Source organism: Neofelis nebulosa, chromosome 2, assembly GCF_028018385.1.
Source record: "Neofelis nebulosa isolate mNeoNeb1 chromosome 2, mNeoNeb1.pri, whole genome shotgun sequence".
Lineage (NCBI taxonomy): Eukaryota > Metazoa > Chordata > Mammalia > Carnivora > Felidae > Neofelis > Neofelis nebulosa.
Window position 1 is genome coordinate 31,082,291 of NC_080783.1, and position 26,598 is coordinate 31,108,888.

Below are 26,598 nucleotides of genomic sequence, written 5' to 3' on the forward strand. Positions count from 1 at the left end.
AAAGCATTTGAGGAATGGCAACATCAATGGGACAGAGGTATGCACTCTAGGGTGCTACTTGCAAAGCTAACATTTGAGTGAAAAGAGGCTATGTTGGATTAAGACATATTTGAAGCAAAATGTCAGCACCTCTACTTAGTTATATAATCTGGAGTAAATAAGTTAACTTATTTGAGCCTTAGCTTCTTCACCTATACAACAGAGTGAATAGTGCCGAACTTGCAGATTTTTACTGGACAAAACAGTACATTTGAGTATATATAATAAAGTGTTTGCAACTGACATGAACTTGGAGCTGAGCAAAGAAAGTCCCTGACTCCATGACATCCTGGGTACTATTATGTGGCTATCGTGTGTCAGACCTAGCATGCAGATTAATGCTATTAAAACGGAAGTTAAATAATTAAATTGCTTCATGGTTTAAGTAGGCTATTATGCAATTGGAAAATGTATTGCATTTTTGTTTTGTTTTGTAGAGACACAGAGAGAAAGCGGGGGAGGGGCAGAAAGAGAAGGAGAATCCCCAGCAGGCTCCACGCTCAGCACTGAGTCCAATGCAGGGCTCGATCTCACAACCCTGAGATCGTGACCTGAGCTGAAATCAAGAGTCGGATGCTGAACCAACTTAGGCACCCACGTGCCCCTTGCATTCTTTATACAAACCTTTTATAAGTAACCCCTGTTCTTTAGGCACAGCGCTATGTTCTGGGCACACGGAGGAAATGAGATCCACCCACAAGGGGCTCAAAGTCTAGTAAAGAGATATTAAATGTGGAAAGTGATAACATGAGGTAGAAAGAATTATAATAAAAATATGATAGTGTGCGTTGGGGTAGGAAGTAGTTAATTCTGCCTGTAGCAGAAAGGGGTTAGGGAAGTATTAGTAAAGAAAGAGACCACGACACTGGGGTGTGAAAGAAAACTGGATATGCACTATGGGAAAGAGGGCTGAATGGCAGTTGTCCTGTGCCTGGCAGAAACCACAGCTGGGTGAAGACACGCAGAGAGAAGCACTCAGCTTCTTTGAGAAACTGTACACAGTGTGTATGGTGTGTGCAGTGTGGTGTGGCTAGAGATGATGCTAAACATACAGGTGTGGGGGGGGGGTTAGGTTGTCAAAGGTCATGCCAAGAACTCAAAAGTAAACCCTGGCTAATGTGGTCAAATGATTTCAGACAAGGATACCAAGGCTATTCAATGGGGGAAAAGCAGTAAGCAACAAATGTTGCTGAAAAAACTGGATATCCACATGCAAAAAGAAAAAAAAAAAAAAAAAGGAAGGTGGACCTTTACCTCACACCATATACATAAAAATTAGCTCAAAGTAGGTCCACAGACCTCAACATAAGAGCTAAAACTCCTCAACTCTTAGAAGAAAACATAGGGCAAGAGCTCCACAACACTGAAGTTGGCAATGATTTCTTGGGTAGGACACCGAAGACAAAAGCCACAAGAGCAACAAAGTAGAAAAACCGACATCATGAGAATGAAAACCTTTTGTGCACCAAAGGACGCTATTAACAGAGTGAAAAGGCAACCTACAGAATGGGAGAAAACATGTGCAAATCATCCATATGGTAAAAGGTTCATATCCGCAATATATAGAGAATGCCTAAAACTCAACAACAAAAATGAAACCACCCAATTTAAAAAAGGGTAGAGAAATTGAATCCATGTTTCTCCAAGGGTATCTCTCACTTTTTGAAAATTCATGTTATACCATTTTCCTCTTACAAAAGATCTATATTAGTATCTTTTTTCTCCAACCAAAAGAAATCCTTTACATGAGAAACAGTGAAAATAGTGTTCAGTGTTTGTTTTGTAGCCAGCATGCACTACGGGGAGCTAGACTGGTGCCAGTCTTCCCTGGGAACGACACTGAGCATCAAGCTGCCACAGCTTTCAACTGTGTCTGTGAGCATCTGTGTTTCATCATGATTTACAGTGGGCAACCATTAGCAAGATGTGTCCTAAGGCATTAGAAACACCCAGGGGGAGGGGTGACTGGGTGGCTCAGTTGGTTAAGCGTCGGACTTCAGCGTAGGTCATGATCTCATGGTTCGTGAGTTCGAGCTCCGCATCGGGCTCTGTGCTGACAGCTCAGAGCCTGGAGCCTGCTTCGGATTCTGTGTCTCCTTCTCTCTATGCCCCTTCCTCACTCACACTCTGTCTCTCTTTCTCTCTCTCAAAAATAAATACTAAGTTTTTTTTAAAAAAAGAAGAAAAGCCTAGGAGGCATTATTTTTTGGGGGTATTGGAATGCTCAAAATTTTCCCCATATAAACTAACGGTAATTGCTTTTGTGCTTCATGCCATTTTGGCTTACAAAAGGTTTTCATTGGAATACTCTACTTTTGATAGTGGGGGAAACCTGTATATAAATGGCTAATAGGCACATGAAAAGATGCTGAACATCACTAGTCATTTGGGAGATCCAAATCAAGACTGTAAGATGCCACCTCATACCATGTTAACAGGTATGATGGCTGGATACTATCTAAAAAAAAAAAAGAAAGAAAAGAAAAAAGAAGAAAAAGAAAATAACAAGTGTTAGGATTTAGAGAGATTGGGAAGCCTTGGACGCTTGTTGGTGAGAATGTAAAATCGTATAGCTACCATGGAGAAGAGTATGGGGGTGCCTGGGTGGCTCAGTCGGTTAAGCATCTGACTTTGGCTCAGGTCATGGTCTCACAGTTCATGAGTTCAAGCCCCACATCAGGCTCTGTGCTGGTAGCTCAGAGCCTGGAGCCTGCTTTGGATTCTGTCTCTCCCTCTCTCTCTGCTCTTCCCCTGCTTGTGCTCTTTCTCTCTCAAAACTAAATAAATAAACATTAAAAAAAAAAGAGAGTATGGTGGCTCCTCCCCCAAATTTAAAATAATGATATGACCCAGCAATTCCATTTCTGAGTATATACCCCAAATAACTGAAAGCAGGGTCTGGAAGAGATATTTGTACACTCACATCCGTGGAAGCATTATTCACAATAGCTAAAAGAAGAGACAACAAAAGTATATATCAACTCATGAATGGGTAAGTAAAATGTGACATATACATACAATGGAATCTTATTCATTTATAAAAAGGAAGAAAATTCCTGCACAAGGTAACAACACAGATGAACCTTGAGAGCATTATGCTGAGTGAAACAAGCCAGACACCAAAGGACAAATACTGTGTGATTCCACTTACATGAAATACCTAGAACAGTCAAATTTACAGAAACAGAAAAATAGAGCAGTGGTTGCCAGGGCCTAGGGGAGAGGGCAGTGGGGAGTCACTATTTACAAAGTACAGAAGTTCTGTTTGGGATGATGAAAATGTTCTGGAAATGGATAGTGGCCAATGGCTGCAGAACGATGGTGAATGTATTTAATGCCACTGAATTGTATGCTTAAAAATGACCACCATGTAAATTTTACGTTACATATATTTTACCACGCTGAAAAAGAAAATAACTTTATTCTCCTTTCTGTATTGCTTAACAAGTATAGAGTTTTAGTTTTATCAGATGGAAAGAGTTCTGGAGATGGATGGCGGGATGGTTGCACAATATTATGAATGTACCTAGGGCCACTTAACTGTATACTTAAACATCAGTTAAGATGGGGGGTGGGGCGCCTGGTGGCTCTGTCAGTTGAGTGACCGACTCTTGATTTTGGCTCAGGTAGTGATCCCAGGGTTGTGGGATCGAGCCCCACGTGGGGCTCCACAATGAGCATGGAGCCTGCTTAAGATTCTCCCTCTCTCTGTCTCTCTCTGTGCCCCTCTGCCCCTCTCCCCCACCCACACTCTCTCTAAAATAAATTTTTTAAAAGTTTTTAAAAAATTAAGCAAACATGGTTAAGATAGTAATTATTATATGTATTTTACCACAATAAACAAAAGTCCTACCAAGACCAAGAAATTTAAAATATATCCCGGAGGCATAGGAAATGGACAGTTGTTATAATGCAAGAGAGTGACATGGTCAAATTTTGTAAAAAGATTCAGATGTTTACAGGAATATAGTAATTTTATTCATGAAACAATAAGGAACCTTCTCATACTAGTAAAAACCTCACTGGACAAATTAAATAACCCTTAACTAGACAATGCCTATATATAATGTGGGGGCACCTGGGTGGCTCAGTCGGTTAAGCGGCCAACTTCGGCTCAGGTCATGATCTCGCGGTCCGTGAATTCGAGCCCCATGTCGGGTTCTGTGCTGACAGCTCAGAGCCTGGAGCCTGTTTCAGATTCTGTGTCTCCCTCTCTCTGACCCTCCCCTGTTCATGCTCTGTCTCTCTCTGTCTCAAAAAAATAAAAAAAGTCCATGTATCTATAATGTGACTATTCAAATGACATTTTGACTTGATCAATGTGTGAACTTTTGATAGGTGTTCTAGATATGTGCTATCACACTACAGCAATATCAATTGCTTTGGATGCTTATTTGTTAAGGTTTGGATCTTCATAGAACATAGGTGACTGTAAATTACATTTTATTTAAAAATTAGTAAGTCATGGGTGGTCGACACAGCAGTGAAATTAAAGGCACAGAAAAAGGGGACGATACAATTTCTTTAGAAGCATATCCATCAATTCTGACTTCTGATGATTAAAAATCTGCCTTTTCCTTTTAAAGGGGGAATAATTCTTTACGATTTCTGCGACAAATGCCATTTGTCCATTTCTTTGCTTAAAAAGGAGGGATTTTTGTAGGGAAAGAGGGCTGGAAAGTCAGTTGGAAAACATCAGGGCAATGTCAGTCTGAAAATCATCAGCCAGTTGCAAGTTAAAAAAGATTTGCTAAAAGTAGCAATGTTTTTACTGGTTCAAGTCTGTCAGAAGGCTTTGGATTCTCTAGTGCCTCACACTAGTAACTTCAAAACTAATGCATTCCAGATGTCCCTATGATCATCTAATCAGACATCAAAAGCTGTATGGTGACAAGCTCACATGCTGCTTACGAGGACACTGTATGTTTCCACAAGCGTAAAACATACACAGTAGCTACTTTTAAAATGTGATTCATCTAAATCAGAATTCTATTTTAAAGTACAGAGGTATTAGGAAGGGCCCACCCTCCTGAGAAAGAACGAAGTCTTTTAAATGTCTGTACAGTGTCATTCTGTGACTAAAGTTTGAAAGGAAAAACCAAAATGAAACTTGCGCTTCAGAAGAGTTTCTGTTGTGAGAAAAAAGAAATCCCCCATCAGAAGAGATTTCTAAGAATCACGCCACGCTCAAGGAAAAAAAAAAATCCTTTCCTCGAAATACCCATCATTTTACATCTTCCCAAGATAAACCCCCCATTAACCCTTTCCTTCCGTGCCATCAATTTTCAGTAACGTCTGCAACATGGAAAGCCCACACAGATCAGAACATAGAGAGGACGTGGTCTATACCTTTGAGCTTTCACTTGAGAGCAACATGATCTACTTGTACTTTAACCTTGAGATTTAAGTTGTGCTCTCTTCTACAGAATTTAGGTGTGCACAGGTATGGGTGTGTGTTTTTATGCTGCTGCCTTTTTCTGTGTATTTGGCCTCTTAAACACACACACACCCCTTAATATTATTACCATGAGCAATAAAAATAAATTTTGGTGTTTTGGATGGAAATACAACCTCTTTCCATGAACAATTATAAATACTGAGACCTTAAAAGGAGATTTAAAGTTGCATTCATACCAACAAAGTTAATTTACATCTGGAACCCTAAAGGTGCTGATCTTCATTCCTAAGAACAACAGAAGTTCATATAGGATTTCTATTTATTATTTCCTTTTAGTTAGGTGAAATTTGAGGAAATCATGCACAATTTAAATAATTTTCTTAGGGTCACCAAGTCATTGCTGCAATCAGACTACAGGATCTTGACCATTAGACTAAAGCTACTCTAAACATCATCTGTGCCAAATTTTAAGCAACACTGTGAAATTACATCTGCCCATACTGCTAACACAAGATATTCATTAGTGTTTTTGCTAAGAAACACCTTGTAAACGTTCCCATAGTCTTGAATTAATTCACATCAGGTTTTTTTTCTCTTTTCTTCCAAATCACTTGAAACCAGAAGAACCTCTTAAAGAAGATGGAATAGGAGGAACATTTCGAAGGGGAAATCCGCAGATGTGGTGGGCGTACGAGAGGGATGTTGTCCAGACATTTCTAGTCTAATCAAGGATTTTCTAAATTCTTTGAACACAGTTATTAGAAAATTACAAAGCTATGACTGCCAAGATCATGAACTTCTTGATTCTAGAACTCACAGTTTTGTTGACAGAGATGCAGAGCTCAGATAATTGACTCCACTGCGTGCATATTAATTTCTATTCTCTGTTCATACATCAAGGGCGCAAAGTTAGGCTTTATTACATCCGTGCCTAGAATTATCAGTTTTTTTTCTCTTCTTATAATTTCTGTTCTTTCTGAGAGCCAATTACTATGCGAAATCACTGCTGGAACTGTAAAGAAATGAAGCGGTTCTCACAATTGAAACCACTGACCCAAACTGCTGGGTCAATACGCATTTTAATTCGAAGAGGGGAATTTGTGTTTAAGCATCTCTCTCCCCTTGTCAACACAGGTAACACATTGTCCCCAAACAGAAATTCTCAACTAAACTTATTTAGGGAGTAAAACAATATGTTGAACAAATAATTTCACAATTTTCACATTACAATTCACATATTCGTTCATATCTATAAATATAGACACACAAGGATGCACATCTTTACGAGAGGTGTTAAAAGTTGTTGAATTCATTCTGTCCGTCTCAGAAGTAACAGCTTTAATCATCTGGTGATATATTTATGTGTCAGGTGTCGAGGCTTGAATACAAAAATGAACACACTGACTCAGGCCTCTGAGGAGCTCAGCCTTGTAGCAGACATGTAAACAAGTGGTTATATTTGGGTGAGATAAGAGCCAGTAGAGATGGGAATTCCCTCTAGGGGCTTGGGAGGTGAGCACAGTGCAGACTAAAGGCAAAGGGCACTAATTCTGATCCTTAAAATGTATTATTTGATCATTTGGTACTTGCTCGCAGATTGCAAGCGTTGCTTAATTGCTTTAGATCTGGTTGGTCATCATGACCAGTTTGTAAGTTTCCTGAGGACAGGAACCATGTCTTATGCTTTCCAGATGGCACAGAGCAGAGGTCTTGGACATCTAAGGGATTAATTAATTTATGTTGACATGAAAGCAAAATTCATTCAATTTTCATTATGTGCAGATCAATCTAAACAGCAAAAGACGACATGTCATGGTTATTTCTTTAATATCTGAAACTCCTGAATAGCTATACGTCTTTTAGACTTTTCAATTCTGGACTAGACCGAAGAAGAATGATTAGGCAGCATACTCCTAAACAGGGATCACATTTCCCAGGTTCCTTTATTAGTCATAGTACAGACATTCAGCCAATCCAATTTTTTTTTTTTTTCACCAACCTCTGCAAGATTTGGTGAAAAATTATATTGCAGAATAAATTAGGTTTCTGGATTTTCCCCACCTGGAACTCAAATCTTATAAACATGACTGCTTCAGAAATTAATCTGCCTAAACTTGCCAAACTAAGTAAACATTGGGCCCCATGAAATATTGGATGGCAGCTTTATCTCTTAAAAACAAGGCCATATGAAAACCATCGGTGCAATGTGTCTCCAAGCTTTGGTCTTATCAGCGCACAGCGTGAACAGCTGGAGTTACAAACACCAGGACTATTATTAAATCACTGTGTCAGGAAGGGGGGAAAAAAGAAAAACCTTTTGTAGGTTTCAGTATCTCTAAATAACGCAATTATATATTACATGCTATTTCTCCCACCCTTTTGCTCATCAATATCCATCTCTCCTCATTGGAAGACAATGGATAGAGGCTTCCTTCCAATCTACATCAGTGCCTACAAAAATTACTTTATTTCACTGTTTCTATAGCTGCTTAATTGCATATCTAATGAATAGAAAAACATGATTTGGTCATTCAAAATTATTAAGTTTCTGTTTCGGGTTTTGACAGTCAGAGACCTACAGTCAAAAGTTCTCTGCCATCTCTCACTGACAATTGATAATTTTAATCCTGAAATTTAAGCCACTTGAATTTCTCTGTAATATTTCAATGCTTTCTTCCATAGAGGTGAAAGCATTTAAACCAGAATCAGCATTGATGATGATTTCAACATATGTGATTGCACAAAGGAAAATCTCTCACGTCAATACTCCATTGGACTATCTGCAAAACACAAACAGAATGCTCCTATTCCCTGGAAATATTTCCTCTCTCTTGAAGCTACCTGCCACTATCTTTGCTGATAAAATACCAAAAACTCCAAAGAACCATCTCATCTCTATATACACAGGGCCACTGGAAACACCTCTCCCCAGGGTGTCTTCCTTTTACTTCCGATCTTACTCTTGCTTAGAATTGTGTTGTTACTCGCTGAAGAGTTATTGCTGACCTCTCACTGCAGCAATTCAAAAACCTATCTTGAATTTACATCCTATGTGTTGGATAGGAAAGGTGATAATAACATGAAACAGCCTTAATTATTTAATATTGGGGAGGTGGTAATTCCCACTCCACTTCTTAATCTCTATCATTCATCATATTCTGAGAATTGATGGTTTTCTCACGTGATTTCATCCTAAACCTGCAAACAAGTAGTTCTTGATTACTTTTTTTCCTTTTAAAATTTGGTGATAGTCTCAAAAAAAAAAAAAAGAGTGATAGAGTCTCTTTCACGAAACACACATGCATGTGCAATGGGTGAAAGAATAAAACTCCAGAGTTAACAGACCCTCTGAAGCTCATCATGGACTCCCAATTTAATAACCTCAATATTGCCATGTTATTTAAAAAAAATAAAACGTATATATTATGGATACAAACTTTTAAAAGACAGACCAATATTTTCTTAATTTATTTTGGTGATGCAAGACAAGTAACAGTTTTAGAACAAACAAAGTCATTTACTATCCGAGAACAGCCACAGCATTATAATTTTCAGGAATCCACTTTTTAATTTACTCGCCCTGCAGGATCATTTTGCTTTAGGGGTTAAATGTGAAACTATAAACAGTCATTAAAACACAAAACAACCATAGTAGTTAACCGGATATTAAGAAAAAAATCACATCTGTTTTAGAGTTCTCTTCCACCCACAAATTCAGGAACATCAATTTCAAGAACCTGGTTTTATGGCATGCCCTTAAGCCAAGAACACCAGGTTACAATCAAGGCAAGAGACGTAAGATATCCCATACGCAGACTCCTGCTATTACTTCTTGCCTCCAGGATTCTCTTTCTTTAATTCAAAAGCAGTCAGTAGAATTGGATTTTCTATTGCTTTGAAAGATAAACAGTCATTACAATTTGCACATTAATAATTATACTATTCTGATTAACTGATGGGTTTATGAAAAGAGAAAGAAAGAGAACAAGTTTCCATGCTGTTTAGCTGGTGGTACCCTAAGTAACCAATAGTGAGACTTGGTGGCTTTTCACTACACAAAATTTGAGTCTTGCAGAGGATCTGATTTTTCTAATTCAAAGGCTTTTTAAAATGTCACCTTCTCTGAGAGTGCACGTCTTAAATAACCAATTTGTAATAATTTAACCAGTCAGAAAATAAGAGCAACTTTTCCAACTTTTCACAAACATGTATCTCTGGGCATCAAAGAAAGTTCTTCCCGCTATAGTAAGCCTAATGAAGTGCAAGTAAAAATAACAGTCATCAACTGTGGTTTTAAAGGCAATATTTCAACATAATCAAATGTGTCAAATATTCATCCTTACAGCTTTTTAAGCTGTGGGTTATAAGTAAGTTTCATTTCTTGGGAATGATTGAACATAACCCACTTGGGGCTCTGCCATCTGTGAATTACTTACATGTGAACACTCTGGTTAAGAGATGGAAATTTTTATTTTTTTTTCCCTTTGGATACTGAAATGCAATGCAATCGCACAGAGCTTTTTAAGCAATTATTTTTCATGTTAGTTGCACCAAGGCTGTATTATCACATACTCGCCATATTCATCATCACTTATTAAATCATAGGCATCAAGTATAGTACAGCTGAAGTTGTAGAACTATGGAATTTGAGAGAGAGGAAAGAATCTGCAGTCTCTAATTCTTCACTCCCTGGGCTCAGGCGCTTGCCACAAACACCCCTCTCTGCAGTGTGCTCTGATGTAAGAGTTGTGGTTGTGTTCCCATGGTTTCCTGGAAAGGCTTTCCTCTTATCACTGAGCAAACAATAAAAGTGACTATGGGGCTATATGTAGGGTGCCACATAATTCATCATCCATACATGGACACCTCTGAGAGTTAGTGGGGACACTATTAATAATTATGCCAGAACAAGAACTGCTCCAGGCAAACCTAATCATACTGTTACCCCAGAGATGATGCGCGACTCAAAGAACTTCTCCCAAGGGCCTCAAAACCATTTCATTAATGCTATATCCAATTTTACTTCTGTCTGGAGCTGCTCTGTCCAATGGAAACAGAATGTGAACCAGAGATCTAGTTTTAAACTTTCTAGTAGCCATGCTTTAAAATGAAACAGGTGAAAATAAATTTTGATAATGTATTTAACTCAAACCAATATACCATAATATTATTTCAATGTATAGTTAATATTAAAATTATTAGCAAGATCTTTTATATTCTATTTTTTATATTTCTTTTTAAGTTTATTTTCAGAAAGAGAGAGAGATAAAGTGGGGGGGGGGGAGAACAAGTGGGGGAGGGGCAGAGAGAGAGGGAGAGAGAACCCCAAGCAGGCTCCACACTGTCAGTGCAGAGTCCAAGACGGGGCTTGATCTCATGAACCATGAGATCATGACCTGACCTGAAATCAAGAGTTAGACACTCAATCGACTGAGCCGCCCAGGTGCCCCACTCTTTTTTATATTTCTTTCTTTGGAACTCATTATACATGTTACAATCAAATTACATTTCTAGTGCTCAATAACCACACGTGGCCAGTGGCTATAATATTGGACAATGCAGGTCTCAACAGTCCATGAGTCAGGATACTCAGAAATAAATGAACGGAATTATAATACATTCACACACATGCCTTTTTCTTCTAGGTAAGAATAGACACACCTAAATGTCTTCCTTTACTAACTTTGCTTGTTCTGCACAGTAGGGCAGTTAACTGTTTCTTGCCTGGGGTGAACTAGACTTTGGAACAGACAAACCTTTACCTACCTGGTAGATCTCTTTTGGAGAACAGAGAGAATGCTCGTATTAGAAAAGGTGGGTAAATTGCTGAGAAATTCTAGAGCTTTTCCCAGACTAATATGCGTCTCACATTCCAAAGTCCAACACATATGTACACTGAGAACCCTCCAGGTATTTGACACTAGAAACAGAAAGATAAACAAGGCGTATGTCTGTACCTTGGACTGTGAGGGCTTAACGTTTTCTTGGACATTATTTTACAGTTGAAGAAAGTGAAGGCTGTGTGTGATGCAGCAGTATTCTGTGGCAAGCCAAGGACCAGACTCTATTCTTTGGGTCTCAGGTCTGCACTTCATCAGTCAAAGAGAACACTCAGAAAAGGAAGAGATGTGTTTTCCTTTTTACTGTTGATACATGCAGACTCAGCCACTGCTTGGTAACTTGTATACGGTTAGGGAAAAGGATTTGGGGCACCAGTCTTTCTTCTTGAATTAGGATTTGCATCTTTGCTAGTAATAATAATACTCCCTCACCAAATACCTCAACTTAGAACTCAATGGTATCACAGTTTGGTAAGAATATGGAATCTATCAGAAACATAATAGTCTTCATTTCCTGTAAGAAAGCAATATTAAATATCTTTACTTGGTCTAAACACAGAGCGTAAGTGAAAAAAAAAAAAACACTGAACAAAATACTGGTGATTTTCTGCATGTGAATGATGGCAACACAATCAGATACACTCTAATTTGGGGGTATACTGACATTGTAAAAATAAGCAGTAAACTGTAACTTTTCTCATTGTATAGCTTCCCTTCCTCCAATCCAATATGCTTGGGCTTAACACGGTCTCAATCGATGTGTTAAACACACACACACACACACACACACACACACACACACACACCACATATTGGTTCTGTTTATACTCACCATTAAGTAGAACACATATACCTGATTTCTATTAAAGTCATGTTCCATTAAATACGTTTCCTTAAAAGTTTGGTGGGGAAACATTACATCTAAAACATTTTCAGAACACTTGCTTCCTTGTTTACAAAAAGAACTATGCCAAAATACTGCCATAAACTTATTAGTAAATACTCAATGGTTTGGCATAGTGACTCCTACCTCATGTACTGGTTCTTAGCACTCATGGCACTGGTTCTTGATAAAAACATTTTACACCAGACTGGGAGAACCTGGTTAGCTAATTTAGCATCCTTCTGTACCTTGAAAACACTGCTTTTTTTCTTAAGGCACTGTCCACAGTGAGACTTAATATGGAGAAGAGCCTTGCTTTTAGGAAACTTTTTAATATGACTATGTTATTGAAGACCACCTTTTGCAGTAACAGATAGCCATTAACCAAAATCTAAACCCCAGGCTATTTCAAAGAATGGGCCACAGTTACAACTCCTCAAAGTGACTCAGGATTTATCAGAAAGATCCATCAGTACCATATAAAAGGAGGACATTGTCTCTTCAGGAAACGATTCTCCATTTAACCTTTCAGCTGTTAAGCATGTCTTGTTATAAGCACTTCTGGTATATAATTTTATTTTTCTTTAATTTTGAATGCTGAGTTCTAGAAACCCAGTACTGGTACCACATATACATGATATTGGTATCTTGAAACTACATGACCAGCCACCACGGCATGACTTCACAAAGCACTGCATTAACGCTGAAAATATATAAACTATATCCTTGGGTGTTACAAAGCAGGAAGAGGGAAATTCAACAGAGTAGCATGCTGGTTAAGAGTATGACCTTTGGAGCCAAATCACCTGGGTTAAATTCTTGGCTCCTCTACTTACGCGCTGGGACTTTAGATTAATTACTAAACCTTCTTCTGCCTCAATTTCATTATCAGTAAGATGGAGACAAAAAATTGTACACACCATGATGTGGAAGTTTAAATGACTTAGGGTAAAGCACTTAAAAGAGTCCTTGGCACATAATTACTATTTTGTAAATAATAGCTATCACTAGAATTTATATTCTAATGATAGCTCATACTACCTATTACTAACACTATATATACACACACACACACACACACATATGTATATATACACATATACACACATATATATGTATATATATGTGTACACATATATATGTATACACATATACATACATATATATGTGTATATATATATATATGTGTGTGTATATATATACACATATATATATATATATACACATATATATATACACATATATATCTATACACATATATATGTATATATACACATATATATGTATATATATTTATATATTTCCCATTGAAAGATCTCTAATGATCTTCTTAAGACTCCAAAGTCCTAGTTAGTCTATGGGTAAGGCACTTTGATCTTTCATTAGAAATGCAAACTCCAGGATACCTACTAGAGTAACAGGTTTCAGACTCTGGCCACTGGATTGTGAAGCACTCAGCTGGGCGTCAGCAGGTGGGCCTGGCGCTGGGTCACTGCTTCTCCTCACCAGCAGTGGAGTGCCTGTAGGACAAAATAAGAGGTGAGAGGTCAACAGAACCCTGGGGAGAAGAGAGTGCATGGTACAATGCAATTTAATTAAAAAGGTTTACAACATGCTTTTATGTAAAAACATTCTATTTCTAAGGATGCTTGTAAATTAATCCATTTAATGATCTTTTGTCATCTATTTATAGACTGACACATGGAAAGAAAATCTTTCAACTCTCATCTTTCCTCACTTGCATTTCAAAACAAGCCATTGTACTTAACCAAAAACTATTAGGCAGTGCAGAAGTTGACCGTGTGCAATCTGAAACAGATCTAGAGAATATATCTGAATATTAAAAAGAATGATTATCCAGCAGACAAGTGAAGAGATTCACATAGTCAGTGCAATTTGTTATTCAGTAGAGCTAGAAGTATAGTTATCCCTGCAATTTGGTGCTTCCCAAATCTTTTGAATGATGAAATACACTGAAATAAATTACTTGCTGGGGTTATAGCATTAATGTCTATTTAAGTATACAAAGAGATTGGCTCCATTCTCTTCCTTTTCTCCTAAAGTAGATAAAACTGATAAGGAAAATAAGTTACTTCTTCTAAAAATATATCTTGATTTCTTTTTAATTTAATGAAAGTTTCCACTACTAAATATTTGAGCCAGTTATTAAATTCTGTGAAAAGATCATACTATTAGAAAGTTCAAGTGAAATTCAACCTTAACAGAGCTAGCGGCCTAACTAGTCTGCCTGCAATTAGGCCTAAAATAATTTGTTTCATACAAAATTGGCCACTATGGAGGAAACTCTCAAAAAAAAAATCTTTTGTGGTCTAAAAATTGCTCTCATATAAAAATTAACTTTTTATTTGCATGCTTTGGGGAAAAAAGTAGAAAGCAGTAGAAGTGCAATTCTCCATTTATCAATATTCTGAAAAATATTCCCCAAGTCTCTCAAGCTCTGGCTGTTTAAAATAACATTTTTCATATTCCATTTTAGATGGTGTGGTTACAAAAAGTGAATCTATTTTGAAGTTATTTACAAATCTGATTTTTGTATGTGTTCCAACATTTTTATCCTGTGTACAAAATATAGACGCTAACACCTTCCATCTTTGTTCAGGTTCCTTTTATCCTTGCTTTTTTTTTTTCATTAAAAAGCTTTTAATGTTTATTTATTTTGAGAGAGAGAGGGACAGAGTGTAAGCAGGGGAGGGGCATGGAGAGAGGGAGACAGAGAATCTGCAGCAGGATCCAGGCTCTGAGCTTTCAGCACAGAGCCCGACGTGGGGCTTGAACTCACAAGCCATGAGATCATGACCTGAGCCGAAGTCAGACGCTCAACTGACCGAACCACCCAGGCACCTCATCCTTGCTGTTTTTTTTTTTTTAAAAACTTCTTTTATAATAAGAAATTAACAAGCTATTTAGAATGAAACACTATCCAAAATGTTTATAAAGTCCAACTTTATGTTCCATTATTTCTTTTTTATTAGTAAACATTTCACTGCATTATTCCCTAATTCCTCCACATCCATCTACAAATTTTTTAAGCACGTGACACAGCAATAGTTGTATGGCTGGCAACTGTGCTTGAATGAAACATTAAAGGAAAATAAGTGGAAGAGAAAGTATCATAAAATCTCAAGACAATAGAGTTCCAGTCCTGTACCAGTATTTATTTTTCCCGATTCAGCTGATCTGAATTACCATTAACATAAAATGAACAAATCATTCTAAATGTGATATCTTCAGAAGCAACCCATTATCCTTAAAATTAAAAGAGAATGGGGAAAACTCCACGAAACTCCAGTTTGTTTCTAAACATTTAATCCACACCAGGACACTGCATGCCAACAATCTCAGACTGGATTAAAAACAAATCAAAAGAAAGTAAAACCAGCATGGGACACCAAGATCCAAAAATAAGTTGGTTTACAGACACAGAAATGGAAATTTTAGTGATTGACAGCTGCACTATTTTTCTAGCTGAGTCATACACATGTATATGAATATATATAGAATGTGTGTGTGTGTGTGTGTGTGCGCGCGCGCGCGCATGAGAGAGAGAGAGACAGAGAGAGACAGAGAGAGTGTGAGAGAGAGAGAAAGGGAGAGAGGGAGAAAAAGAGGGACAGGACAGCAAGACCTATTATTTTTTTTTGAGTAATAAATATATTTTTCTTAAAGCCACACTAGATAATTTTCATGCAGCTATAAGGCATAGTTGTGACTCTGCTTTCCATCAATGCCTGCTATTTTAATAAGAAAATGTTAAATTATTTAAGACACAATTCTATAACAATATGAATTTGAGTTTGTGCATTCAATCAGTAGGCCATAATATTACATGGTGTCTCCCAGAACAAGATAGTTCAGTGTTTTACCAGCGTACCCACTCTTTGGGACATTAACCAAAAAAACAAAACAAAACAAAAAACCCCAACAAAAACAATAACTAACATGGCTAGATCTTAAACATACTCTCAACTTATCAGGAGTAAGTTCTGTTGTTCTCTACTTTTTCTGGATCAGATACTTGAACGCCTTCTGGTGAGTCACCTTCTAGTTTTTCTTTGGCTGCCTTAATGTGTTAATACCAAGTATAAATCATTTTGTAAAGGAATTAATACGGAGCATATTTAAATATGAACTGTTACCTCAGAGAGTTTTAAACAACCCTTCCCTTGGCAACTGAAAATTCATTTTAAAACCAATTTTAAAACAAAATTTTAACACAAATTTAATATTTGTTTCTTTTTCATTGCCAAGCTTCATTTGAGGATGACTTCCAGGAACAGACTGAGCCACAACTTAAAAACAAAGACAGACACATCCTAGTATAGAAAAGAAGACGAGTACTTTCAAGTCCTGGAGATGATGTGGGGAGAACCTTGGATAGAAGGCCCACCTTGCAGGCATGGCTACCCGGAATGAAAAGGAGACAACCACATCCAGTTTTATAGAATTTTCTGTGTGAGGGAAAAAGTAAATAAAATGTAACCTCTGCATCAAAGGAGCTTATAACCTAACAGCGAAGGTCAGACTCTAAGAACTATCATGTGTCTATGCAGTGGAGAAGACCGTGGGTTTTGAAGACAAAAAAACTGGGCTTCACCTTTCCTGGCTCTGTGACATTGGGCTGCTTGATGACACAAGCTCATCATTTTTTTTCCAACGTTTTTTATTTATTTTTGGGACAGAGAGAGACAGAGCATGAACGGGGGAGGGGCAGAGAGAGAGGGAAACACAGAATCAGAAACAGGCTCCAGGCTCCGAGCCATCAGCCCAGAGCCTGACGCGGGGCTCGAACTCACGGACCGCGAGATCGTGACCTGGCTGAAGTCGGACGCTTAACCGACTGCGCCACCCAGGCGCCCCACACAAGCTCATCATTTAAAGCCTGGTGATAAAAACAGATCACAGAATTGATGGGAGGCTGAAAAAAAGGCAGGGAGGCACGGGACATGGTACTGTGAGGTCTGCAATTTTTATGCAGGAAATCCCCCTCCTCCCAATAAAAAGGAGATAACAGCACTTGCTATTGTTATGAACAGTGCTATCTGCTCAAAAAATTGAACACCTGAAAGTCAGTTTTCATGAAATTATATGTAAATTAAAATAATAAAACATAATTCTGTGCTGAGCCAGGTATAGACTTACTATAGAAATCAAAGCTTTTAAGAAAAAAAAACATGATGTTGTGGGAAAGGAGTTCAGAAATGGAAAAAAAAAAAAAACCAATAACCCACTATTCATTGATAGTTTTTAGTTAACTGATAAAGGACTCTTACTCTTAGATTTTAGAGGCAAAAGCCCTCAGTTCAGCTTAAGAGAACAGCAGTATTCCTTGGATATACCAGTTTAAAAGCCATTGACTGCAAAGCCCAAAAATAAGAAATGTTTTGTACTATAAAGCATAAAATCTTATACAATTGCATTATGTTTTTCCACATAAATATTTGAGGCCTCATTACGCATCAGAAGCTCTACATGGAGTGGCCGATATTAAGATGAATAGTCAGGGTGCTTACTTAGGGTTTATTTTTAAAAAGAGGCTGCGAGGACAAAGAGCAATTTACACACACGTGCGTATCAGTGCAGTGCTCCAGTGGGGTCACATGTGGGTTACCGAACCCATACCCATGAGCATGCACACTGTAGACTAGACCAGGCCCCACTTTATTTAGGCGGAGGCACAGAAACTTAACGAAAGTCACAGACAGCCAAAGAGAAGCAAGTAACCCTCAAAGCAGAAGAGTTCCTGATCAAGTGTGTAGCTCCTGGTGACCCTGTCCTTGAAGATAGGGTCTTGCCACATCAGGAAAGTCTAAAATCCTTTCTGGGGCACTGACCATGCACATCCAGGGCTTTCATTGCACTCAGGCTGAACTTACTCCCACACTCACCGCTCTTGCTTGTAAGAAGATGGCTAGACTCCTCAGGTTCTCCAGGCCTTGAGGCAACCAGCACTGGAGTCAGTTCCTGGGTGTCTATGAGTGATGGCACGTCTCCTCCCACTGCTCAAGCAGTCACCATTTTAATGACAGTAAAACTAGGATTCAAAGGGGTACAGTTACCTGCCCGATGTCCCCCTATAAATGTAAATAAAGGAGCCCAGAGGAGGACCATCTAATCCATTTGGGGGGGGGGGAAGAGGGCTAAAAGGTGCAGCAACTAGTTAAAAGGATCAAATTGGTACATTAATGAATCATGCAAGATATAAAGGCCAACACAAGTTATCTCCAGAAGTTTCTGTCCCTGTTATAATAACACACACAGACACACACACACACACACACACACACACACACACACACATCCTCGATGGATTTTTTCCTACATTTAGAGGATGTGTCTGGGATGGAATTGACTTAAATGACAGATAATATGTTATACATAAAATTCTGTCCTGGAGATTTTCAAAGACATCTTAGAAATATAGACAGTTATAGAGACTGAAACCAAAGTCCAGAAGAATCATCCACATGATGCCTCAATGGGCAGAGGAAAAACAAAAAACAAGGACTTTAAACATGAATCCCATTTCAAACATCAGAAAGGCACATGTTCTAAATTGTATGGTGTAGAAATTTATCTAAAAATCGTTAATGAGTCCCCTGAGCAAAACCAAAAGGCTAGCTTGTCATTAATATTGGTGCCATTCATTGTAGGGCAATTGATACCTAGAGCTCTAGGGGGTCCCAGTCCCAGGTAACGTGCCAACAGGCATTCTGTAAGAAGTTGGTGGCCTTGGGGCACCTGGGTGGCTCATTTGGTTAAGCATCCAACTCTTGATTTCAGCTCAAGTCATGATCTTGCAGTTTGTGGGATTGGGCCCCGCGTAGGGCTCCGTGCCAAACATGGAGCCTGCTTGAGATTCCCTCTCTCTCTCTCTCCCTCTGCCCTCTCCCCATATCATGCATGCGCTCATAAAAATGAATTGCAAATGGTTAAAATCTTACAAACTTAGAGGCACCTGGGTGGCTCCGTTGGTTAAACATCCAACTTTGGTTCAAGTCATGATCTCATGTTTCATAGGTTGGAGCCCCAAATCTTAGCTTTAGCTCACTGAGGGTTAGAAGGCTTTGTTTTTAATACAAGATGTCTTGAAACACATGAGAAACAAGACAATAGATGTTTAGTTGGGCATTCATAAGGATGAGTTCATATTAGAAATCATATTGGCTTCCAGAACAAGGGAGCAGAGATAAGGATGAGGTAATCAAAAGAGGAAGGATCAGGACAGGTGTATCAGTGACATCACATGTAAAACAATGAGAAAAACAGAATTCTATGTTCTCATAGAATCTTCAGAAAGAAAGGGTATCTAGAATGACAAGTGGTTAACAAAGCCACAGAGGCGAACCCAGAGGGAAGGTCGAGTGGGAGAATGGAGAAAGGAATAGGAGTTTACATGATAAACTGTTATGTTCAGAGAAGGGGTTAAAACCTGGGATTTTTAGAATTTCAATTTTCCTTTGCTCTAAGGGATCACTTCTGTGCTACTGAATTATCAAATCACCAAAACAGACAGTTTAAAGAAAGAAAACATGCTATCTAGCCAACGCTAGTGAACACTGAGGACAACAAGATAAATAGGAAGGGGAAAATGCTATAGAAATATACCTAAATTGGTAAATATTTCACTTTGGTGATAAAAATGAATTGCAAATGGTTAAAAATCTTATAAACTTAAAAAGCGATAAATAGGAAAAGACACATTTTCCCTAGTAATTAATATTAATAGTATATTGATAATATTAATAGTATGCATAAGCCATGTCTTGGTTTCATATAGTACATTTCCTTAATAGAGTTTATACTAGTCAGCACCTAGAAGAATGCCTTTCAATTATCCTGTACTTCAACACGCATTGAATGAATTTGACATTAAGTGAATCATTTTGACGTTAAAATAAGGATATGTTCTCCTGAGATATGGTGAAGAGAGACGGGGGTTCAGGAGATCTGCCTTCTAGAGGTGGCCCTGGCATGGCATAACTTCCAGGAAGCTTCTCTAGCCCAGAGTCCAACCTCTTTCCCCATCAGCTAAGTAAGCAAGTTGGATCGGCTACACCAAAATCCTGTTGCAGATCTACAAAGAGATAGTTCTATGATTTATATAGCCAATTAGAAAATTGAAGTCAAGAGAAATTAAGCTCTTAAGTCTTTTGGACTTGATTTCTACTCCAGTTTTATTCACTTGACACTTTTCTATTGTGGGGTCACATCTTCTATGTGAGGAGGTGTGTGAAAATAAGGGGAATGACAGCTCTTCAATGCAGGGGGCATTCCTTTCATCTAAAGAGGTCAACAGAAAGAAAGATTTGGATAGAGAGACACAGGTAAAAGGAAAGGGTTGTGGGGAGGAGGGGCGAGAAGGCAAAAATTAAGCTATGGTCACATGGGCATGTCTGGCAAGACACTTGACCCACTAGCCAAGGCACACAAGTACCCCTTCCGGAGTGCATGATCTCTCTTGCAGATGACAAAACTGCCTTGTCAGTATTTGCTTCCGATTAATCCTGTCAATACTTCAATAAATAAAAAAAAAAAAAAAAGAAAGAAAAAAAAAGATGAGTGAAAATAGTACATCATTTGTAAAGGAGACAACTAGATTTTTTTGTTGTTGTTTTGTAAGGATGTTATGGGTGTTAGATAAGGTTTTTCAACTGATACCTACCAAACTCTATTGTACTGAAATCTGGAGATCCATTAAAAAAATCTGGTAATGATATCAATAGGGGCACAATTTATGGCAAAGGGCCGAGAAGAGACCACTTTCGCTACAGGAGTGCTTGACCAGTTTTGGATTGTGATGAATGTGGCAGCTGTGACATGCTTTCAGACACCATGATGGAAAAACCACATGAGAGAAACCAAGTCAAATTCTAGCAGACTTGTAGCTGTCCAAATATTTTAGTCTTAAATATCACCGCTTTAGGAAAGTAACTCCCAGTATTGCCATAAAAGGGGCAAAGAAGTTCAAGTTGACTAACAGTATCATTTTTCTTTCATTGTGGATTGCAAAAGCCATGCCCATTTTAAACACAAAAGGATAAATGCAAGTAATGCACAGAATAGTCACCAGCTACACCATCGACATGAAGAGGCACATACATGATAAAATAACTTTCAGTATTTGCAAAGCTGCTTAAATTGGAGTGCTAGTGGTATAAAAACAAGTGAGGGGGGGTTTAAACTGACCTTTTTTTGGAAATTATACTTTTGGTTATGCCTTCAACTCAAAGTACATTATTGCTATATTCCTGACGATACATGCTTTTTCTTATATTACATGTTTCATGTTTTGGACAGTTGATACATATAAATTTAGAATGTTTTATATTGTTTAAAGTACTTCATAGCATCGAAGTACTCATGCTGTTGAAAATCAGTTAATGCCATGTGCTAGACATGCCCGAGGTCCCAAGTGTTGTATTAAGAACGATGGCAAGCAATAAAGGGACAAAACTCACTGTATGTGTTTCCCTGATGTGCATGAAAGAAATACAAAAGTGGCCATTTTAGGCTAGAGTCAAATTTAAAATATTAAAAAACAAAACAAAGACAAGCTACAGAGGAGTTCATGTACAAGCAAATGTCCTGATTTTTGAAAGGTATACACTAAAAAAAGCAACAAAACATTAGCAAACACAAATAAATATATCTGAACTAATAAAGCCAAATAAAGGCTCCGAAATCTTAGAGGTAGAAGGAAGAAATGTGACCTATGCATATCCCCTCTAATTTCTTGTTGTGGCATTCAGGTACCTCATGGTTTTCCCCCAACCTACCCATCTGACTGCATCTTGTACCGTATTCTTTGCCATGAGGCACATGCCAAATAGGACCATCTGCCATTGCCTAAAAATGCCCTGCAAACTCCGTGTTCATGCTGATTCTACCCTCTACGTTATCATCTTCTAACACTGTAATCAGTTGTAATCCTGTCCAGTCTTTAAGTCTACTTCTACTTTTTTGGAATACCAGACACAGATTTGCTGTGGAGCTAATGAAGTGTAACTTCAGGGTCCTGCACAAGGTCCCCGGAGGAGCCTAAGCCACACGATCACAAGATTATAGGATTTTGTAAACTTTACATAAGTAAAATAGTTTAATTGCAATAGGTTAATTCTATCTCTTTCAACTCTAAAGACTCCTCCTGTTGGGTAAACCTAGGTGGCCAAGGGCATTTCTGGGACCCAGATAAGGGGAATATTAGTTGGGGATATATTTTGTTTGAATACAATGGACTATATTTGTATGGTTCACAGACAACATTGTGTATAGTTATAGCAGTCTTCCTGATGGGCAATGTATGTAGAATCCTGTTACTCACTGTGATGGTTCACCTAGCATCATGACACTAAGGTAGAGGGTCAGGTGACATATAGAAATAACTTTTTTTTGTACCCGCATCAGAAGGGTATGGGTACTAGAAGATAAACAAGATTTAAAATGCACAAAGCCAGAGGCTAGTCTACAGAAAATTCTTCCACTCATCCGATGTATAAAATTGCATACAATTCAGTATTCATTCACTATTTGGGTAATTCGGTTCTCATGGATACCTTGACCAATGGGAAGTTCTCTCTCATATGGGAAATGCAGCATAGAATTAAAATTCCCATGCTACTGAGATACAAACTTGTAATGGTTTCACAGAAATGTAATGAAGCCCCATGTTTACACATCCCAAATATTACTTAACGAGCATTTTGAATAGCCATGAAACAGCAAAGACTGAACCACTCATTTGTTCAACGTATAAAGAATATTACATATGAGGAGGTTATTAAAGAACATGCAGCCAAGAATTGTGAGGAAAAGAGTTAACAGAGTTATTTTCAGGCATTAATTAATATGCAATCAATTAGCATATCATTAATTTTTTTCATATTTTCTGACATCTCCAGTATATTTGTAAATTGTTGTGATTTTTAATCATTAGTAGACATTTTTATGTTCTGAATTGAACATGGATGTTCCTTTTCTTAAATAGCCATCTCCCCAGATTTTGTACATTGAGAACCCTACAAAATGTTGATCTGCCCTGAACCTTTTTAGGGTATGTCACATCCCACTTTGTCTTATGTGTAGAGTTGTATCTTTGTTGTAACCCCTGTATTTACTACTTTAACATCTACTGAATGACTAAAATATACTATGAAGTGTTCTAGGCACTCTGGATATTATCAGCACACAACACACAGAGGTCTTGATTTTATAGAGCCTGTAGATAGTTGGAGGAAGACAGATATAAACAAGTACACAAATAATTATGTGTACTTAAGATGGGGATAAAGCAAGTGCTTAAGCAAGAATGTGTGAAGTGATGGGGAGGGAGTAAGTTGGGGGAACATTACACTGTGAGCTCTTTAATACCAAGCAACTCACCTTAGTCAATCATTTAGCATCCCTAGAAAAGTGGGTAACTGACAGATGTATGTTGAATTGAACTAAGCAGAGTGAGAGGAACAAAGATCAACCTCTATTCAGATATCTTTGGAATCTGAAGTGTCCCAGACAAGAGAATTGTGGGGGTGGTGGGGGGGAAGAGGGGTCTATGCCCCTAACATGTAAATAAATTGCTGCTGTCAGGTTTGTTTCCCTTTACTTAACACTTTTTTCTTCATCATCAACATTTATTTTAAAACAAACACTAGTCACACTGATGTAGCATATGTTATCACCCTTGCAACTTAATGATAAATGAGCATAAAAGTGACATCAACACCAGTGTTAAACAACCGCGGTAGAAGCTTTGAAATATTGACTACGATCTTGTCAATTACTGTGGTTTATGAAGGAGTCCATTGCCCAGTTGATCTTTTAGTTTTCCATAGTTTACAATCTTACATCCTAGATACTTATAAGATTAATCAATATTCATAAGAATTATGGCAACCTGTGTAATAACTAGAAGGATAATACTTGAGTTTGCTTGAAAAGATTCTTTGGAGGAGCTTTTATTTTTTATTTTTTTTAACTTATTTATTTCGAGAGAGAGAACAACTAGGGAAGGAGCAGAGAGGGGGATAGAGGATTTGAAGCAGGCTCTGTGCTGACAGCAGAGAGTCTGATTTGGGGCTCGAACTCATGGACCATGAGATCGTGACCTGAGATGAAGTCAGACGCTTAACTGACTGAGACACCCAGGCACTCCATTTGTTTTTCTTTTTTAATTTTTTTAATGTTTTATTCATTATTGAGAGACAGAGAGACACAGGGCATGAGCAGGGGAGGGGCCGAGAGATGGAGAGACACAGAATCTAAAGCAGGCTCCAGGCTCTGAGCTGTCAGCACAGAGCCTGACATGGGGCTCGAACTCACAAACCGTGAGATCATGACCTGAGCAGAAGTCAGATGCTTAACCGACTGAGCCACCCAGGCGCCCCTACGCACCCCTTTTGGAAGAGCTTTTAAATAGAATTCTGAAATGCCTAAGATATACAAGTTAATACACTGGTATAAAATGATTAAGATGTGGGGCACCTGGGTCGGTTGGGTGTCTGACTTCAGCTCAGGTCATGATCTCACGGTCCGTGAGTTCGAGCCCCGCGTCGGACTCTGTGCTGACGGCTCAGAGCCTGGAGCCTGCTTCAGATTCTGTCTCCCTCTCTCTCTCTGCCCCTCCCCTGCTCATGCTCTGTCTCTCTCTGTCTCAAAAATAAATAAAAACATTAACGTGATTAAGATGCTTAGACTAGGCAGATGGATACATGGTTTTAGAGACTAAAGATGAACTTCCATGCATGGATACTGATAAGATTTGTTCAGCCAGAAAATAGGCATGACCCACGCAACTGGATGAGCAAGTGATTGAGGAGTGAAGGAATCTGGTTTAGACGAATATCACTAGAAAGTCTTAAAATGGGGGACTTTTAACCTAATTCAAATAGCAGTGGGTCTTCCAAGAAGAGACAATCCAAAGCACTGTTTTCAAATGTTGAGAAATAGGTTTAAATACATTCTTGAAAGACATTTGCAGATTCATACATGAAAAATGTTCACTAAAAGAATAAGTGAAGATATCCCGTTTTTTGTTTTGTTTTGGTTTTTTTTTTCTGGCAAATTTCCTTATAAAAGCCAGAAAGTGAATCTTAATATGTATCCAGTGGAATGGTTCGGACTTGGGGGGATCGTCTGATTCAGCATGGAACACATTTGGGATGGTTCATTAGGGCAGTGATGTTGGTCTATACCAAGTGTTTATGGAACTTTTCTTTTGTCCTAAATTTTAGGCCACAGCTCCCACTGAGTTAATCTGAAAGACTACTTCACTAGCTCCTTGCAAGATGAGAAAGGGAGCATTCAGCAATGCCTTCAGGCCATTCAGCTGCAGTTGCAAACAATTACTGGCAACATCAAAGTCCTAAATTCAAATCACCAAGTGCTTCATGATAGATGAGAAACATCCACAAGTCAATTTAAGGCATCCTGGGCACAAATCTATATGATTTATCAGCTGCATTTGAAACCTTTGATCATTACATTTTATTGGATCAATCAAAGTCCCTGGCAGGACTGGAAGAAGTGGTGCATTTTGGAGCCACCTTTACCTCTTAGGAACACTCAAAAGATGGTTTTAGGCCAATGCCTGTGTGCCCCAGATGTTGTCTTTTGAGGCAGCAAAGGAACCTAATGCCTCTCGGGCCCTTACTTCTGATATGGAAGATATAGTTTCTATGTAATATCACTTAATTGCTAAACAAGAGTCAATCAACTAACGTTCAATCCAGAAAACACAGAAGCCAGGTTTTCCTGGCAAGAATCACATCTAATGAAAGTGCCAAAGGAAAATCTGACGGCCCTGTCCGGCGTGGAGACTTTTCCAACATTCATAACTGGTGCTTGAGACCTCATTTGCTGACCCATAGCTTACTCTTAGAACCTAGGGGTCGGCTCTGATCTCAGGCACCTTTTACCTTGTGCATCCAGTAGTCAGGGGTCATATTATCTCCATGATGTGGAAATGGCCCCGGCTGCCCAGGCCTTTGTGACCTCACGTTAGATAACTGCAATCTAATCCACTTGAAAGTACCCTGAAAGACCACCCAGGTGCTTCATATGGCTGTTGTCTTGCTATTAAATAGGTCCATTACACAAGCTGGAGCACATTACACCAGCAGACTAATTCACCCGCCAGCATAGCAAGGCAATGATCCACGGATCATTATTGACTTTTCTGTGTAACTCCTGGCATCAAATTCGATGTGCATCAAAATCCAAAGGCCACAGGTACAAAACTAGATTGTGTTTCTATGATTCTTCAGAAGAGGCAAACAGCTCTTGCTAACAGCATTCAAGCTCTAACTTTCAAAGGCAAGTTTTAGACATAAAGAGCCTGCTAATGCTAAGGGTGAAGGATATAGAGTTTGGTTTGAATTTAAAATAATTTCCACATATAGATTTTTGAGAGTCAGAGGAATGAC

General features: G+C 38.4%; 1 protein-coding gene across 4 annotated transcripts in view; it reads right to left on the minus strand.

Annotated features, from left to right (window-relative positions):
* Window positions 1-26,598, minus strand: part of PARD3B (par-3 family cell polarity regulator beta) — a 1,004,898-nt gene that overhangs the window by 520,991 nt on the left and 457,309 nt on the right. For 3 of the 4 annotated variants that reach the window (XM_058707885.1, XM_058707904.1, XM_058707895.1), the window contains exon 4: window positions 13,571-13,680. In XM_058707885.1, the coding sequence (XP_058563868.1) occupies window positions 13,571-13,680 (110 nt within the window). Of the gene's footprint in view, window positions 1-13,570; window positions 13,683-26,598 lie in introns of those variants that run through there. The other variant, XM_058707913.1, reaches the window with a different exon arrangement.